This window comes from Vanessa cardui, chromosome 13 (genome assembly GCF_905220365.1).
Source record: "Vanessa cardui chromosome 13, ilVanCard2.1, whole genome shotgun sequence".
NCBI classification, from domain to species: domain Eukaryota; kingdom Metazoa; phylum Arthropoda; class Insecta; order Lepidoptera; family Nymphalidae; genus Vanessa; species Vanessa cardui.
In genome coordinates, this window is record NC_061135.1 from 14,179,592 (window position 1) to 14,201,127 (window position 21,536).

Genomic DNA, 21,536 nt, shown 5'->3' on the forward strand with positions numbered 1-21,536 from the left:
AATATTTTCATACAGTCCGAGATGATATCCATCTTCTGCTTGCATAAACATAATTGGATAATCGTAATAATTGTCATACGATTGATGTGTTTCAGCGACACCTTGATTGTTTTTGTGTCGCTTACTGATAACAATACCTCGTTTTTTTTTAAATATCTGTACGAACAATTACAGCTGTGACTTCAGGAGCTACGGCAGCATTAAAACGACTTTCATGTTCTGCATTCAATGACGTTCTATCTGCATTGATAATGACTTTGAATCATTTGTTGTTTCACCTTAAAGCAGTTTTAAAATCTTTAACTAAACATTTATTTTCATAAAGCATAATCCTAAATTTAGCGATGATTTCTCGATTAGTTGTGGTACTGATCATGCATCGAAGATCAATCTTTTTCTACGTTGTCCATGGAATAAATGTCCAGAAACTGGAGATTTTATTTATATACTGCAAGAAGTGAACCAATCATATGATACACTTTAAACTTAGACACTAAATTATTGTATTGCACAATATTTGTTGCTCCAAACAATGTAATTTCAAAGCAAGAATTGTAATTTCTAATATGCAGAAGAAAAAATTCAGACTCCTCAGTAGTTCCCGTAACGTAGATAAGAAGAAGTTCTGGTGGTTCAAACAGTTGTGGTAAATACATTTTGCAAGTGGAGTAGCACTAAGCAGTTTATTTTAAACATCATAGCGTGACAATATGGGCATACTATTTTTATTGAACCAATGATCACATCGGGATTTATTGAGATTGGGTCTAGTTTTTGACTTAGTCTATTTTAATCGTTGATCATCCAGTCGTTGGGCTCGCTCGTCAGGTTTTTCAGTATCTCTTAATAAAGATGCTTTTTCGAAGATTTGAACTTGATCATTACGTTGACTAACTGTTTTGGCAACTCTCAAAGTAGAAATTCGGATTCTATTTGTTTTTAAACGTATTTCTTGTTGGTGTGTTGTTTCCGTAGCTCTTTTGGATGACGCTGCTCATATTATATTGTTGATGTTCCGATATTTTGTTTCTTCAATGGCATGGTATTTTCTATTTATATAAATTATTTGATTCAATGATGATCAGTGATTTGCATTTATTGTTTCATATTTTATACTTATCGGTTGATCGGCATAGAAATGCAACGTGATACTCGTAAGGGCCATCTGTTGCTTATTTTTAATGATACGGATGAAATAATTACTTTCTCCGTGAAAAAATACACGCGAAATAATATCGGTTGAACGGTGCAGATATATTTATATCTCAGCGCTATCTGGTGGCGAGTTACATCAATGGGGATAGCATAATCTCTTTATTCATTTAATCTTAATGACCGATCAAATAGATTCGTAGTTTATCGATGACATACATACAAACACATCCATTTTTGTACATAGATATTCTATCATTTGCGCAAGCACATGTTTTTCCTGTATACCAATTTTTATAAAGGTCGGTGCATCTGTTCTCGAGTTATAGCAGAACATACAGACAGACAAAAATGTCAAAAATCGTAAAAATTATGTCAGTCAATCAAAAAAGAATACTTATGACGAATAACGACAAAAATAAGTGTACAGACAGACTCTAGAGATTTATATTGTAGTATAGATTTTGTATTCACGTGCGATAGCTTTATTATTAGCGTATTTAATGTATAACTTTGGTTTTTCTATACCGATTTCTATGCTTCTTTTTTATGGAATAGTTGATACTGTTAACTTTTTTAATTTGGGACGATTGAGAGTATTATAAACACAGGAATAGACAAATATAATCAGAAAGCTTCGAACTACTAAGCTATTGGGAGAGACACGTGTTATTGTGAGTCAACCATAAAAGATAGACAAAGGCTGCCATAGGATATTTTTTACTTTATTTTAAGGAGAATATTTCCGTAATACACAATTTCTATGTAGCTTTAACCATTAAGGTTGTACACGCGACGGAAGTTCAAAATATGGGGTAACTTCTCCATTTCCCTTCACTGCTCTGCTCCTATTGACTGTAGCGTGATGAAAAGTATACTATAACCTGCTCAGGAGTATGAAAAATAATTGTACCAAGTTTCGTTAAAATCCGTCGAGTAGTTTTTGTTTCTATAACGGTTATACGGACAGACAGACAGACAGACAAAAATTTTACTGATTGCATTTTTGTCATCAGTATCGACCCCTCTTCAACCTCTGATAGTTTTTTTGGAAAAATATTTCATGTACAGAATTGACCTCCCTACAGATTTATTATAAGTATAGATGTAAACAATTCTAGGGAGGCGATTGTAACCGAAGGACTTGTCGCGTGGGCTTAAAACTTTGCAAGTTTGCGTATTTCGGATGGCAACACAAACATGTGTTATCGATGTTGTTTGGTAAAACTTATCAGTGGCTGGTTGATTCAGTTCGGAATAGTATAGTTTATATAGACAAGGCTATATTAAACACTTTCTTGGAACTTTGTTTTTACATATCATAACAATTTCTAAGTATATAAAGTGAAGCTGTTTTTAGCTGTTTTTCTCAAAATATCTCTACTAATAATAAAACTAGTGTCTGTTTGTGATAGTTAAATAGCCGCTTTTTACTATATGCATGTGCACGGTACTAATACAATTGTTTTTTCAAATTTTTGTCTATCTTCTTATTGTCCCGGCTAATCTGTGAAACTGCTGGACCGATTTTGACTGGACTTTCACTGGTAGATAGTTGATGTAATCAGTGTGATAAGACGTAACTTAGGCTACAACAATAACTTTTTTGTTAAATTCAAATTTGCACGAAGACAATATAGATATTGTAAACAATAAAGACATATTTACATATTATATTTCAACCCTCTTTTTAATTACATTTACGATTAATTTGAGGCAGCCTTTTATAAGTCTAAACGCGTATTGATTATTATCATTATTTATATTGAGTAACAAGATTTTTTTATTATTTCAAGTATATATACAAATATGAACAAAAACTAGTTACTATATAAATCTTGATCGCGTGGAATGGTGGCAAGAATGCTAGCACCATTTCCCCGTTGAATCGCAATTCCGATCCTCTGGGCAAAAAACGAACCAGCCCTCCTGTCACCAGTGGAGACAATGAAGCGAGGTGTTATACTTTTGATTAAGCTTTTTGTACCTACTCTAAGGGCCAAGCGTTTCGGCAGCAAATGGAACAAAAATTATATATATATATATATATGTACATATATATAGTATACACTGTACTGGCACATGTTTCACCTATTAAGAAACTAATCACCATAAACTAAATGATTATTAGAAATGCTTACCATTTCTCATATCACCGATGCGTCACCAACCTTGGGAACTAAAACTTACGTTCTTTGTTATTAGCTAAACTGGCTAACTCACAATTTAAACCGGAACACAACAATACCGATTTTTTTAATTGGTTGTACATATTATGATTGTTATGTATCTAACCCGGTGGCTTATATACAGGCCTAGTACCGATTAAAATTCGACATGTTTAAGTATCGTAATCTCTTAATTAAAATACGTACATGCTCGTAACATGGTAATTATTATTATTTTGCGTTCATCATATATTTAGCTATTGTGCTCATTATTCCGCTAACAATAGCTCCGGGAAGGATGATTGAATTAATATTATTAACTAATTATTTCGATATCCTAGTTGAGTACGTTTATGAGATTAAACAGAGCGTTGATTTGGGAAGTAGAATTGTTTATGCTATACGTAGAATACATAGTAGATTTAATCGGATTATTTCAAAATGAGCTATCTGCATTTCTTATCTAAATTCACATTTGGAAAAAGATTGCTAGCCTAGTGCTTCATTAGAAACTCAGATCTCCCACTGATTTTTAAAACCCCTGTGCCTCGGAAATCACCTAAATTGAACCTGCTAAGGCCCTGTCGGTTTTTCGTCTGACAACTTTTACGCAAATAACACGTACGCCGCGTTTTGGGGGCCGCAAATGATGGTCAAATCTTGAGTCGCCTGCGCTACAGAAATTGCTTTAGAATTTATTAAGAGGAGTAAAAGTAAAATTTCGTAAGCCAGTGCAACTTTGAAATTGAATCTGTAATACGAAAAGCACTTTTATTGTCCTACTTTAATGACAAAGACATTGATTTTGATAACCTAATTATTATTTTTATATTTATTATATAAATACGCAACAATATTGCCACAATATTATTAAAACAAAGTATTTCAACGACGTATACAAACAAATCAGTTTAATTTGTTACTAACATACGGTTCAATAACGAAATATATTTTACTTAGATAATACTATATGTCATAAAAAATTGCCCTGTCGATTATACTCGTAAGTAACAGAGATTAATGTTAAAGTAAAGATCGAGGTAAAAGTTAATATACTACATACATTGGTCAGTTACAGTGCCATTGTCTATGATCGGCGATGACCACTTACCATCAGGCCCATTTGCTTATTCGATGACCTATATAATAAAAATAACCATATTATGATAATATTAAAAGTTTGTTTCATCAGGAATCGCGGCAATTTTCGTTTAAAAATCGAATAACGCTTTCAGCAACATTAATTTGTTAGCGAGGTTTCATTTCGATCAAATCAATGGTTTTAAATGATTTTATTCCACGCAAAACGTTTTATTTTAACACTAACAATGTTGTTAACATTTCTGTATAAATTAACTTTTATACGGAAATAAATGCTCTCGTCGTTTATTTAATTTATTTCTTAATGACTAGTTGATGAGTCATTGGCCTCAGTGATGATATGTTCCCTATAATATATGATATGGTCGAAATGATTAAACATATATAACCTAAGACATAAGGTCGCTGGTTCTAGCCTGTATAGTATCCCATATAGTATAAGTATCACTGATATTGCACATTATGAAGAAACTAGTATGTATCAGAAGTTTAATTGATTCCGATATAACTTGCTGTAGAGCAAGGAATGTTATTCGAGTCTTCTTTTAAAAGATCCTTATGCTCAGACCTGCGATCCTTACGAGCTGCTTATTCACACAACACACATATCACTATACTTTAAAAAAGGGCTTCTGATTGCGTGGATAATATATATTTTTTAACTACTAATATAACACTTGTATACATGATCTGTTTCAATATAAAATATTTGGTTTAAGAATGATATTAGATAGAAAAGCGTGGAGTTAATACCTGTTGACTTCCAGGCAGGATATATTACATGAATATATAATTGTATTTAACTAACATGACTGTATTATTTAAATTTTGAAAATGAGTAACTGAGTTTCTTGCCGGTTCTTCTCGGTAGAATCTACTTTATGAACCGGTGGTAGCTTCACTTAATTGTAAAATGAGGATTCAAGTGCTTGTAAAGCCTACTTGAATAAAGTTTATTTAGATTTTTGGTAATGTACCAGAATTAGATCAATTTATTTATTAAAATAAATCTGTCTTAATCGGGTCAGTTACTCCGCCTAAGGTATTTTCCAAATCTCCAAATGGGCAGCATTATAGATTAATAAATCTTTTGGATGTTACATTGTTCCCGAAAAAGATATATAACCTCTTTATTCTTCTAAACTGCACGATATACGTTTTGGTTTTCACAATAATTTAGGCTCCATTTCCCAGAAACATTGCTATATTTATAAAACGCTTATATTAAATTAATTAATTTTCGAGAGATTGTTGATGTTGTTTGATCGTCGTTAAAGATGCTTTTTGGGGCATTAAAAAGGCTTTCACTAACTTAAGATACATAACAAATTGATTTAAACTGAACTCGTATTATAAAAGCTCGTGGAATAGAGTCTAGTATATAATAGTCCCTATATTTTTATAAGACACTAGATGAAAACCTAGCTCCGGCTAATAAAATAAAAAAGAGATAAATGGAGTTTATTCTTTACATATTGTACATTTTTTCATAATTATCACCCCCATCATCATCCACCTGCCGAATTTTATTTGGGGTTTGCGAAGCATGTCTTCTCGATCCATACTTCTCTGTCGGACGTCATTTTTATTTATTTTATTTTTTTTTTATTTTATTAAGGACCATCAGCAGTCACAACACTTACACAAGTAATCATAAAAACACATTGAAACTTATATAAAATGTGCGACTCTTTAAGACGGCCACAACATGCATTCTTAGGTACAATATATTTTTTTGTTTTACTTAAGATAGATTACAACATAAGCAATATTTTTATAATACTGAATACTAACAATTTCTAACCACATTTGTATATAAAATTAAAGATTTAAAAATAAATTAATTTAAATTAATAATAATAATTAATAACATTGAAAATAAAGCTAAAAAAATATTATAAATTAGTAAACTCAAATCATTTATCACATTAATAACATATGACAAAATAATTTAAATAAGAAAACAATAAATAGTAATTAATTAAATAAAAACATTTTTTTTTTTTAAATTAGAAATTTAAGTATAAAAAAAATTAATAATAACATTGAATACATTTTTCATTAATTTCTTAAATTCACATGCTTACAACATATGTTTTATTTTGTAGTTACGAATCTAATAATAACTCCAGAATATATTTTTTGTATTTATTAATGGAGTCCTCAAATATGTCAAGTGACATTGAGTATTTATTATATGTTTTACCTAATCTTACAAGAGGTGCATTTTGTCCTAGTTTAGTTTTAGATGGTCTAATGTAAAATACACTTATTGGATAACGTGGACTTACTTTCCTAGGCACATTGAAATTTATTCCCCTGAGAATTTGAGGGCAGTCGATTTTATTTCTGACTATTTTGTACAAGAACAAAAGATCCAAGAGAATTCTACGACTTGAAAGGCTGTACATGTTATAAAATGATAATTGATCTTTGTAATTATAATTTTGTTTTGAACCTTCACTTGAAAAAGTTAAATGACGCAAAAATCTTTTTTGTACTCTCTCAATTTTAAGTTGATTCACGTTATAATGTGGCGACCATACTGTACTACAATACTCTAGGATGCTGCGCACATATACATTGTATAACATTATTTTTGTTGACGCATTTTTAAATATTTTGGCATTTCTAATTAAAAAACCCAACTTTCTTGATGCTTTTGCAGTGATGTTATCTAAATGCGGCAAAAAAGTCAGCTTTGAATCTAAAATGATGCCCAGATCCCGAATTTGTGTAACTTCTTTTAAAATGAATCCCTGAATGTAATAATCTGATGGAAGGTTTTTTTTTATTGCGGGTGAACTTTGTATGAAAACATTTTTCGGGATTCATTATCATTTTGTTCATTTCACACCACTTATGTAAAGCGTTTAAATCTTCTTGAAGGTGTACAGAGTCTAAATTACTTTTAATTGGTTTAATAAGTTTCAAATCATCTGCAAAAAGGAAAACTTCACTATGCTTGATTGTGTTGGATACATCTCTTATGAAAACATTGAAAAGCCATGGACCTAGATGTGACCCTTGGGGAACCCCAGAACTGACTCTGTAAGAGACAGATCGAAAACCACTTACAACAACGTATTGTGTACGATCGTTTAAATACGATTTAAGCCAATCGAGTAAAGAACCAACTATTCCAAAACTGTATAGTTTTTTTAATAGTGTATCATGACATACTCTGTCGAAGGCTTTCGAAAAGTCTGTGTAGATTGCATCGACTTGTATTTGATCGTCCATTAATATCATAATACGGTCTACATATGCCACCAGATTAGTGATTGTCGATCTGCCTTTTACAAAACCATGTTGATCTTGTCATCTCACAAGTAATATTATTTCTAACCATATCTTCTTCCACACAACCCATCCATCGTTTCTTTGGTCGTCCTCTATCTCTATATCCATCGACATCCATGTTCAAGGCCTTCCTTATAACATGGTCCTCATTTAATAATAGTTAATAATAAAATATATTTTTTTCATAATTATTGATTTATAATAATTTATTGTTAGTATCTATCGAGTCTACCGTGAACCTGCACGAAATTATTATTTTGAACACACTTTCTGAACGCGCCCGTAAACGTCAAACATGGCTGCCCGTTAAACTGTCATGTCATTAAATTTTGCGGATTTAATATCGAAATATCTTGATTATACGAATTTTGCGGATATAATTATGCTATAGTCTAAAAAATTATTAATTTTGAACTATATAAAATTGTATATAGGTTTCTATGGTATAGATATATATGGTCTAAACTTAAACGAAATTTTTAATATAGATTAAAAATATGCGACAAATATTGATTTATTTTAAAACGAAAATGTACTCTATTCAAGTAGGCTCTTTCGTAGCCTCTTGCTTAACTTTTGAAATCAATTTACATGATTAACTTAAACTTTACGCTACCACCGGCTGAGAATCTAGATTCTGTCGAGATGAAACTCAGTTACTCAAATGCTTTCAAATATATTTTATCGGTAAGATTTTTATTTAAACTTTGATTGAAACATACATCACTAATCTTAGTAAATATATATCAACAAAATAAACGCTATAACATATACTAGCTTAAAACATAAACCATTTAATATAAACGGATCGTTTGATGTGTTTCTTGGTATAATATTTTATGGTAACGGTTTTTATAGCTTTCCATGCTGTAATGGACCTCTCCAGTGTCTTTGGTTTATCTTTATTACATACATATATTTTACTATGGAAGATTAACAATTTATAAAAAATACAATCGAAAACATACATAGCAATAATGATAAAATTAAATAAAATATAAGGGCGGGACTTTTCCACGAAATGCCGATTACCTGAGCGAATGATGTTATGTAATAATAAAATATTGTAATCGAAGTAACTTTGGGGTAAGTGACTTCATCGAGGTACCGATCGAATAACACGCGTTATCCCTTTTTTATACGCACATATTATGATAATACTGCTATTATTTAGGAGAACATATATGACTTCAAAGTAAAACATATTCGAATATGTTTATTTCACAGAAAAGTTTTAAGTTTCCTATCGACTGTAAAAAAATTACCAGTTTAGTGAGATATTTTTTTAATGTTTTTAACAATAGATTATTTACTTTTTATTAATAAGTTTAACTAGTTAAAAGAGGACTAATTTATTTAAGTAAAAAAGTAAAGTAAAGTAAGAGCCTGTAAATTTCCCACTGCTGAGTTAAGGCCTCCTCTTCCATTAAGGAGAGGGTTTGGAACATGTTCCACCACGCTGTTCCAATGCGGGTTGGTGGAATGCACACGTGGCAGAATTTCGATGAAATTAGACACATGCAGGCTTCCTCACGACGTTTTCCTTCACCGCCGAGCACGTGATGAATTATAAACAAAAATTAAGCACATATTATATATAGCGGTGCTTGCCTGGGTTTGAACCCGCAATCATCGGTTAAGATGCACACGTTCTCACCACTGGGCCATCGGTACAGAATTTAATTTCATTTTCAATAATATATACATTACTAATCGCTCGAGGCTTAGTTCCCGTTTTTGGTGTTAGTTGTCATGTGCTAGGCAAAAAAGTATCCTATATCAATCCTTGGACTTCTAGTTTGTTTGGTCGTTAAAGAGCTATAAACAGACAGAGCTAATTTCACATTTAAAATATTAATATAGATAAGTAACTCAATTAATAATAATGCTATCAAGAAATTTTAAAATACCTTAATATAAGTTGTGTTGCTACAGAGAGTTTATAGTATAATAGAGTATATGGTACAGTTTAGATGTACCACAAAATCAAGTAGGCCAGTAACGAATTAACAAGTACATTATATAAATCACTAGTGATCCAACCTGGCTTCGGATGGGTGATGTTTATTAATAAATAAAATGAAATGATACTAAATAATATAGACATAACTGATACCATAGTTTATACATTTTATTTTATACCCTAAAATCAATAGAACTGTATATGTTTCTAATTTTCATACACCAGTTATCAGTACATCGCATTATACTAATTTTTTGCTATTAGGATAAGATTTTCTTTAACGTTTTATAAAACGAAACATTTCTTTATGTAGAGGCCTTTGATGTTAGAAATTGTTGGCATATTAAATTATAAAAATATCATATTCTACGAGTGAATTATATGGGAAACGTATTCATGTAAAAATGAGTATAATGAATAGTTGACTGACGTTATCTTTTACATATATAATGCATTTATATTTAATTGCCAGTAGTGCCAATTTACTGGTGTACAAGTTACTAGGTACCACCTACTCATTTGATATACAGCAGTATTGTTGTGTTATATATACAGCAGTGCTGTTGGGATAAATAATATTTCTTACAGTAGCATTGTCTATGAGCGGTAGTATGGTTGGTTAATTTTTTTATATAAAGTACGTCAAAATCCATTTGACAATATACACTCTACGATAGCTATATATAAATGACTTGAAATTATAAGACTGCTTATGTTTCTTGTTGTTTAAATTAAGGAATAGCAAAGGGGTTTACAAAATGAGCTTTTAAAATACAAACTGTTTTAAACATAACAGAGAAAGCACTAAAACCTGAAACATAACTCAAAGTTTCGTATTTACCAGAAAACTGTTTGAAGTCGTTGCCAAATCCTTGAAGAATTTTAAACATATACCAGACCATTCCGCCACATTTCCAGGAAAAGAAAAAATAGCGAGAAGACGATCGATTAGTTAATAAAGTTCACCCTGAAGCACCTTCCTTCGTGGTATTTTTAAAAATGAGTCTTTTTACAGTATTTTATGCGTTCAAACATCCGTAGCGTAGAAACTTTTATACAGTTATTATTACATCTTGGCATAGTACTGACAATGTTAAAAAGGCATTAAGAGCAATAGTGGCTTAAGAACTAAATATTGCAATGCCAATTAGTTAGTTATGAATATAGTTTTAATGTATAAATTTGCTCGCAGGCGTAACAGCCGGTGGCGGAGGTTGGGAACCTCTGGGACAGCCTTACTTCGATAACAGCACGAAGCGGGAGGCTACCGCCGCCGTGGGACAGCCTGCGTACCTACACTGCAGAGTCAGGAACCTCGCAGACAGAGCGGTAAGAATTTTATTTATTTGTGTTTTATTTTCACCAACACTTAATGTTACATTATATGACGACCTCCGTGGTCGAGTGCTTTGTACACCGGTTTTCATGGGTACGCCGCTCTGAGGACTCTAGTCCGATTCCCGGCCGAGTCGATATAGATTATCATTAGTTTTCTATGTTGTCTTGGGTCTGGATGCTTGTGGTGCCGTTGTTACTTCTGATTATCCATAACACAAGTGCTTTAGCTACTAACATGAGGATCAGTATGTGACGTTGTCCAATATTTATAGGATTAACACTTAAACTTGTATTAATGCAATAAGCGAACTTATCGCTAAAACAGCGATCTCCTCCAGATTACTTTTGGGCAGCGGATTAGTTGTAAAAACAAATTTGCGAAAGGGTGCATTAACTATGATCAATTATATACAGCATATAAAATATAATAGTACATACAACAATAAATATAAATAAATACAAACATATATAATGTGATACAGAAATAAATAAACTAAAATATATAAAAGGTCAAAGAAACAATGACAACAATTGCTTATTTATTTTAATTTATTTATTCAACACTTTATTATATACTCTTAATACTAAACGTTTGACTTGACTGTGCCTTTGGTATAGAGATCAGTTCTAAGCTCCATGCAAAGAAAATAAACATATCATGTATAGGAACTAAACCTTGTAATTCTTATTTGGGAGGAGCTATGTACACAATCGTTTGTTGAAATGGGGTTTGACATAAATCGCTCCAAGTTTCTGCCTTCGGTGAAACTGCTAGGGTTTCCGCCCTTTCTTATAAGGACCTACGATGTTTTGAGTTTGAAAATACTTAGGTCCCATCTGACTTTGACAGTGAACGAGTCCATTAGATACAATTCGCTAGAGAACTGACTGAAGGGTTTGAAGTATAGATTAATAACGTAGATACGTGATAGGAATTGGCCATTTACAAAACAGTCATAGTCAGGATGCAGGAAAATTAAACGTTATGAATTTATGTGGCATTGTTCACATGTGTGTTATTGTTCAGTCGTGTATATACACCCACACATATATTATTATTATTTAGAAAACAATAAGAACTTTGAGCATATTAGTGATGCCTATCATGACATTTATTATTGTCTCACTGGTAAAGTTACGAAATTAGAATAAAATTAAAAGTTTACATACAAAGACACTGTTTTCATTAACTCATGTAATTATTAATGTTTTACTCGCTATTAAACTGATATTCCCTTTATGTTTCTGACGAGACACGAAGGCTTTTATTCGAATCAGAACTCTTTTAAACGTTTTATTTTATTTACAAAAAAAATAAGTTTACGAGCATTATTTTAGTTAATAAATACATGACTAATTGCCAATGGAACGTTAAATTTTAACATTACGGAGTTTTCTATTGTGTTACTGTATTTTTTCAGTAAATATTTCTTATTATTCTGTGTTGTACGTCGATGGAACCTACTTATTATTGCTTACTTTATATTAATATTCGAAATAATTCTTACCCATTTCTTCGTATTATAATAAACAAATAATATACAATAAATAAATTTTATCTTTTTGTGTAGTTGTTTTTCATCGCCTCCATTATATTATTCCGACTTAAATTGATATAATTTTACTCCGTGGTCGAGTACTGTTTGCACCGGTTTTCATGGGTACGCCACTCCGAGGTCCGGGTTTGATTCCCGGCCGAGTCGATGTAGAAAATTCATTAGTTTTCTGTGTTGCTTTCCGTCTGGGTGTTTGTGATACCGTCATTAGGTACTTCTGATTTACCATAACACACGAGCTTTAGTTACGTAAATTGGGATCAGAGTAATGTATGTGATGTTGTCCAATATTTAATTTAAAAAAAAAACTTCTACACGCAGATTCACAATGTTATCTGTGCTATTAGTGTGTGCAAAATGAAATAATGATCTTCGAGTTGTTGAGTAGTGAAAGCGTAATTTATTGCGATATTGCGTGCCACCTAATAACAATTGTCCACTAATAAGATCTAGTGTTGCATATCGATAGTCCATTATCGATAGACTATCGAGAGTCTATAAATAGTTAAGGTTTTAGCGATAGCATCGATGGTATGGTCACGTGTCATTCTTGAATCGGGGCCCTGATATCCTAAACAGTTTTCAGATCAACTATCGATATTCAAACTATTGATAGTTCCGCAACACAGCTAAGAACTAATACAATAAAAAGTCTGCGGATCGATAAAACCGTTCGAACTAAATTACCTTTATAATTGACGTACAAATTCAATCTCCAAAATACCTGTCAGACCTAAGGTCTTTATATGCCAAAATACCCGGCATATGGAAATGACCTAGTGATGAGGTAAATCTCAAAGCCTGAAACTAGATTAACTTTGCCAATCAGGAGTCCACGCTATACGCAAATGCCATCGACGAATCGACGAAATTTCATCTCATTGAAACGATATTCCCTATACGATTCATCCAATTGAGATCAACAAGGAGACCTTAACTTATGTTTCTAAATTATATAAATCTGCTTAATACACGCTTGATACACCGTTCACTGCGTTGTTTGACACTGGTGATGATGATGAACATTTAAAGGTCCATTATGAAAGCACACTCCAGTGATTGATGAAAGGCGCAAGTTATCGAGGCTCTGCGTCGTGTTAAGTTCAAGTTTCCACCGCTTCAAGACTTGGATGTACTCAAGAGGAATCTTGGAGGTCTTCAAAAGGTTCATCTTTACGACCTATGACCGTGATGAGTCCGAGAAATTGTCTGATGTTGATTATCTCACTAATAACGGCTGCAATATATGGTACCGTCCCAAACATGAACCTCTTGACGAATACAGAAAGTTTCAAGTTTAATAAATATTTTTATAAAAGAATTAATAATCAGATGCCAGTGTAGTATTGTTACATCTCTTTATACATACGGATGTTGTAAAATGCTGTTATTATAATTATAACATTTACATATTTAGTGGTGTAGCATTTTTGCATGTTTGCATTAATTGTTCGACACAGCGATGTGTAGAGGACCGTCTAGATAGTATTTACTTAATTTGTTCAAATATGGCGACTAACACAAATGTTAAACACACATTTTAATGCCCTTGTCGGTTGCGAACACCAAAGGAGTCAAACAAGGTAAATATTTGCCTGATTTTACTTGGTCACGTGGTTTGCTTAGCAGCATCACTCTGCTCTCGTGAAAGAGCAAATGTTTTGACAAATTAAAATTATTTTCGGATTCAGCCCATGTGTGAATGACGTTTTCACGAAACAACAGATTTGATCAATTATAAAGCTATCTAATACAAAATATATAACTCGAACACACATTTATATATACAATAAAAAAGAAAAGAAAAAAAATATTCACGAATTCTCCATAATTTTTGATCAATCAATTAATTAATACCATTGATCTCAATGCTAATTATGCTTTGTACAGCGTCGAAATGTAAGGGACAGAAGATCAAAGAAATATTTTTATCGGCCTTTTAATTACGAATACTAAAATTCTTTGGCCACATCTCCAGAAATAAGGGCCGGACCGAGTTACGTACGAGACTATTTGAAAGGAGTATATGTAACAAATACGGTTCCACGACATAAATATATATCTTTTACGATAAAAATTACATATCTTTTTTAATTAAAAAGAACCAAATTTATATTATACTAAAATATATAACAACACTAATAACTTCCTTGTTGATTGAACACCTTGGGAATGAAACAACCGCTTCCTGGCTGTTTCAAATGACGAAAACATTTTTAGTCGTTTATTACTCCCATTAATACTATAAAATTACTATTACTTTAAAATTTTTAATTTTTGTTGTAATAAATTTAGTGGCTGCTGGAAAACTCGCTTGCTTACATAATCCGATATTACGTTACGACGTCTATAAATCATTAAAACGTTTTATCAGATTTTGACTTCAGTTTATTAAGACAGCCAAGGTTCAAATTTCAAGTGAATTTGAAAGGTATTGAGTTTGCCCAGGGTATAGAGGATCATTATAAAAGGGTTTTCAAAGATATATCTTATATATTATTTAGTATATATTGTATTAATTTTGAGATGGCCCAGTGGTTAGAACGCGTGCATCTTAACCGATGATTGCGGGTTCAAACCCAGGCAAGCACCGTTGTTTGCATGCATGTGCTTAATTTGTCTTTATAATTCATCTCGTGCTCAGCAGTGAAGCTCATGTCACAGATTTCATAGAAATTCTTCCTCATGTGTATTTAACCAAACCGCATTGGAACAGCGTGGTGGAATATGTTCCTCCCTCAAAGGGAGAGGAGGCTGTTGTTGTTGTATTAATTTTAAAATGTTCCTTAAACCGCTACCCAAAACTTTTCTTTCCAAGAACGAAACGGGTTACGAGGATCATCACGGTCATACTTAAATTGGGTTAAATTCGCATTAACATATTATACCCTTTGAATATTAAATAGTTCACAAATATTCCAAATAATTCATTCATCCTTTAGAGATAAATAACCCTTTAAAAGCTGATAGATGAAGTCTATATGAAATATTTTGATCTGAATTGACACCGATAAAACCAGTCTTCCAGTCTTCTTATGCAGCGGTTTTTTAGGATTTTACTTCACCAATTTGCCTGGTATGAGGGTCTTATCAAAATACAAAACCGGTTGTAATTACCGGTTGTAATTGACAGCGGTTTCATCCGTGTGCAGATTGTAGGTAACAACGGATTTTGGGTGAGTAACGCAACGATGGTTACTTGATTATTCAAGGCGTGATAAAATATTCCCTTTTATTATAAATTTATTCAGTTCAATTAAAAATTGTACTGAATCTTTTAAGTAATACGTACTTTAACAGACGTTTAAAATGGGAAATATTGCAATGAAAGACTGAAAAACCATGTAGTAAATCCAATCCAATCCAATCCATCAGCTCCTTTCCGTCCACTGCTGGACATAGGCCTCTCCAATTACACGCCACTGAGATCGTTCTTGGGCTACTCGCATCCAGCTCCTCCTCCTCTTCCTCTTGTGTAAGTATCCACTCCACCGTCCCCGTGTGTGTAGTAACTCTACATTTATAATTTATCTACAGAATTCCATGGATTAATTTTTCTCTAGATCTATGACAAAAAATAGATGAAAATCTGAACCACATTGACGAATTGTGGTAAATATGTGGTTAGATAACATTTTACCATAATGATGATAATAAAATACTTCTTGAAACGTTCGTGTAAGAGCGTAGTAATTTTTTTTGTATCGATTAAAAATAACTTAAATCTGACTTATTAATTTCCAAAGCGAACATTCGTATACATTGCGGTTTCATTATCTATTTACATGTTCATCATAACGACCTACTGAATTAAGGCTTCGACACCAAAAACATACACGTGTAGAATATTATATGGAATATCGATCAAGAAACCAGGCCGGAGATTGAGTTCTAACTTTAGCAATAAATTAATATATATTTTTCAATATTTCTTTTTACCTTTTGTACTCGTGTTGTTATAAGACTAACACAGGCTTTATTACTTTATACTCGTATATATTTTTATTCAATGAAATATAATTTAAGAATTTTTAATTTAATCTTATAAAATGGAGCAGCCTCGCAAAAATCCATGCTTTTGGGTAACAGAGCATATTTACTACACATATTTTATGTAGATATAACATTGTGATCTATTACGTAATATGGTTTTGTGTATAATTTTGAAGAGTTTCTAAGTCTTAATAAAATGCATAAATAAAAAAAATAAGTGTAAGCTTAACAACAGCTTGTAAACATTTTGCCCAGTTGTAGGAAATTGACAGTGTACTAAAAAGAGGATTGAATCTTAATCCACCACGTTGATCATCTACAGGCTAACTGAGACCTATAGATTTTCCGCACCGCTGAGCACGAGATGCAATACAAGCATAATTTAATATCGTGATCCAAAAATATAGAGATATAAAACCGTTGAACGTTTTTAATAAAACGATCAAAGAACTTGAATTGTTGTATATCTGTGAAATTAATCAACTCCTTATTTATTTATTTTCAAAATATAGATACGACGGCATTGATGTCAACTTAAGCTGATACTTTGTCAACTTTTAAATTATAGCATCTGATATGATGGAAACTCAAATCTTTATATATTAGTTAGCGCGTGCGCAAAGTACATACCGTGGGCGGCTTGATCAATTGAGGTCATATTAACTCAACAAATTTGTTTTATCATGACGATGGAGGATATCTAGGTTAGGTTCTAATACGATGCTAGAGTCAATATCAAATTCTATATTTATCAACCGAAATACCTCATGTTCCCAATATACGTTGGCTTATTGACATAAAAACACCAAGCCTTGTTTGGTTTGCTCGCAGACAGCTCGTTGAACTGCGGTCGAGTGTTCCAAAGTTTTATTGTTCTTATAATATCGCAGACGAGACTGCTTTGTCTTATGTCTTATTATAATCTACTTAATGACACTTTAAATTGACCGACTGACGTAAAACGCACTTATCCCAGTTCAGCGGGGCAAGGTGAAACTTTTGCTCAGGATATCTTACTGGAACCGAAGTGGATACTAATAAAGGATTTGGCTGTACATCCGTTTCATTGACAATAAATTATTGTATTTGTTTTTGTATGAAAATTCGTTATTTCTGATGTTAGAAATATATAACTCGCTATGGAGACTTATTTTAATGAGTTAAAATAGTTGCTATGTTAAAAGATTCTAATATTTTCTGTATAATATAATATTGGTGGTGGGTTTCCGTTTAATATTTCTAATGGGATTTGCGATCGGGTACTCAGTTAATCATAATTTCTTTGCAACTGTAATGAAGAAGTTTCTTGTGTATAATATAATGTACACGCGCGAAGTGTCCCGCTTCATAAATCCTCGGTGCAGTGTCATATATTAAGAGGCTCTTTTATGTAAACATAAAAACAAAGTTGATGATGATATAAAATCCTCGGCTTAATTTATGCTCATACTTATGCCTCGCTCGATCGCAAACTTCTGTATTTAGCATAAGATAATACTGAGCTGGCTATGAATTTAGGTCACGATGAACTCCTAGAGGCAAAGCAAAATGAGCTGCGTGAAATATTGTGAGAATCGTACAATAAATAAAATTCATGCGACATAATTCTTTCCTTAAACGTATTCATGTTTTTAAATCATATGAAAATGCGATGCGATTGTGCTGAATAGCAACTTCCAAATATGACGCCATTTTTTTTACTATAAATGATACCCTACTCTCTACTTCAGGTGGTAGAGTTTTATAGCCTGTCTGGGTAGGTACCACATTATATCTTAGTTCCCAAGATTGGTGGCGCATTCGTGATGTAAGGAATGGTTAATATTTCTTACAATGCCATGGTATATGGACGATGGTGATTTACCATCAGGTAGCCCATTTGTTCGTTCAATCCATATCATCATAGAAATAAAAATGGTTGTCTATCTGTTGGTTCGTGTAGTGATAGTCTAAGGCAGTCGTGTTTGCATCAGGTGTTCTCAGATTTTAAGGCTCAGGGTTTTATGTCTAGGTGGGAAGTAGATAGAGTTTACACGTTAGAGCTTTCATACGTTAAGCCATTAAATGTACTCTCATCTCTCATCGGATAATGATAGAGGGAAGTACTTTACTTGGGTACACACTTGTGAATATTTCCGCACAGGTAGGTCGTCTTTTCAAATGGAAGCCGAGATTGATCATTACTTCATACGTACTCTTTAATAATTTTATCCGTTAGGATGTTAGGTAAGATTTAATAATTAAATCGTACGTACGTTTTCAGCTGTTGATTTGATTTGATGATTCATTACATTGACAAGGTGATTCATTACATTATTCGCCCTTAAGAAAATTGACAGTATAAACATAATAGAAAGACGACCTCCATGGTCGAGTGGTATGTACACCGGTTTTCATGGGTACGCCACTCTGAGGTCCCGGGTTCGATTCCAGGCCGAGTCGATGTAGATTACCATTAGTTTTCTATGTTGTCTTGGGTCTGGGTGTGTGTGGTACCGTCGTTGCTTCTGATTTCTATAAAACAAGTGCTTCAGCTACTTACATTGGGATCAGAGTAATTTATGTGATGTTGTCTCATATTTATTTATTTATATTTATAACATATTTTTGTAATTAATCAAACAGTGTCAATGTCTTTTAACTTAAAACAGATTTATTAATATTCGTTTACATATCAAAAATTTAGATTAAAAACTATAATCAAACCAATGAAGTCTAGATAAAAACGTTAACAATATCGAACACTCCTTGGTGGTAGGGCTTTGTGCAATCCCGCCTGGGTGTTTACCACCCACTTATCAGATATTCTTCCGCTAAACAACAGTACGCAGTATTGTTGTGTTCCTTTTTGAAGGGTGAGTGAGCCCGTGTAACTACAGGCACAAGAAACAGCATCTTAGTTCCCAAGGTTAGTGGCGCATTGTAAGTAAGGAATAGTTAATATTTCTTACAGCGTCATTGTCTATGGGTGATGGTGAGCACTTACCATCAGGTGGCTCATATGCTCGTCCACCGACCTATTCCATAAAAAAACACTCATTAGGAAATTGTAAATGACTCTTGCATGAGCGTGCAATACAAGTAGACGCGTTAATGCGAGTCAGATCTGTGTCCCATGCGGTTTACATCAACGTCACCTTATTTAGCTAATTGTATTCGATTGTTAGACGAACTGGCATCACGGCTGTCGGATCTTTGCCTTCCATATTCAGCCGCGCTACACCCTTTACCGAAACGGGATAAAGTAACAAAATAACATTGTACTGTTAACATGAGCGACGACCTCCGTGGTCAAGCGGTGTGTACACCGGTTTTTATGGCTACGTCACTCCGAGGTCCCGGGTTCGATTCTCGGCCGAGTCTATGTAGATAACCATTAGTTTTCTATATTGTCTTGGATCTGAGTGTTTGTAGTACTGTCGTTACTTCTGATTTTCCATAACACAAGTGCTTTAGCTACTTACATTGGGATCAGAGTAATGTATGTGATGTTGTCTCATAATATTTATTTCTTTACAGTTAAATGTCCCACAGCTAGGTTGAACTCTTTGGTAGATTTTTGACAATCAATAAGCAAGAGTAACACTTCCATATTGAATAAAGATTTTTGATTTTGACTTTACTCCTTTTTTGAGAGAAGACTTGAAGTTTATTCCACCGAGCTTTCCGATGTTGTTGATGAAAACACAAATGGCTGATTATCAAACACATCTTAAGCATGTGGAAATAGAATATTACTCGGATTTGAATCTATAGTCTTCGGTTAGGTTTCCCGTATTCTAACCACTGTACCATATCGGTTGGGAATAAAGCGAACGAATAATGATGAAGATTGATTCAAATTAAGAACGAACAACTAGAATTAATCTGTATAATTACGTTAAATAGTACGACAAAGTACTGGACTGTACTGTAGCAGTTCTTATCAGTCAAAAACATCAGACATTAAAAGCCTTAAGCTAACCACTAAAAGTCACGAATTCGAACCATTCGTTAAAGTCCAAAATAGATTAAACACAAACATGAAATATAGCCTTATATAACTGTAAATACGCCCATTATTACGTCGAATAAAGAAACTAATTTAAAATGTAATGTGTCATTTCAATTGCGACTTTATTACATGGACTTACGAAATGAATTACTAGTTTCATTCGAACATTTATTAAATTTATTGCACACACAATATATTGTCAGAGCACAGGTATATAAAGTTGCATTTGAACACCACAAATTTTATACCTGTAGCAATATTATCATCCTGTAAATGGATTAAGGCTTTTAACACGCTGCACCAGCTTTAGTATACAGGTTGGGCAGATATATCCACAAGGATAAGTAGAGTAGTGTCCAGATTGGATCCATAATTGTGCGTGAAAATTCACATATATATCTCACTAGTATTATTTTCGGGAAACTAAATAATAAATTAAGCATTTTGATCTTCTATAATATAACCGATGAAAAATAAATGCGCTCTACTTTAAGAATTCTTTATAATCTGGTGGAGCAGTGTCCGTTTCATATTCCATATTCAGAATATTATTATTTTACTGCCAAAAACGGAAATCGAAAACCTCAAGACTGTTACAATGTCGGACACTGCGCTGCGGTCAAACAATTAATACACTTTATCAATCATACAATTCTACAAACGAAGCACTATATGCTTTTTTTAACTAGTAATCGCCCGTGGCTTTGCTTGCGTTTTAGGATGTTGGTTGTCATGTGTTGGCAAAAAAGTAGCCTATGTCCTTTATTGGAGTAAAGTTTTCTTCACACCATATTTGATTATCGGTTCAGCGGTTTGGTCGTGAAATGGTGACATACAGACAGACAGAATTACTTTCACGTTTATAATATTAATATTGATTAAAATTTACGATTTGAAGTCCATTTAGACATACCTCACCTCACCAAATAACATTAAGACATACCTAATCAAATCAAAATAAATTTAAC

The 21,536-nt window shown here is 32.8% G+C and overlaps 1 protein-coding gene across 3 annotated transcripts in view; it reads left to right on the top strand.

Annotated features, from left to right (window-relative positions):
• The window catches only part of LOC124534851 (hemicentin-2-like), a 57,710-nt gene that overhangs the window by 13,668 nt on the left and 22,506 nt on the right, over positions 1-21,536 (top strand). For all 3 annotated transcript variants that reach the window (XM_047110879.1, XM_047110878.1, XM_047110877.1), the window contains exon 3: positions 10,880-11,016. In XM_047110879.1, the coding sequence (XP_046966835.1) occupies positions 10,880-11,016 (137 nt within the window). The remainder of the gene's footprint in view (positions 1-10,879; positions 11,017-21,536) is intronic.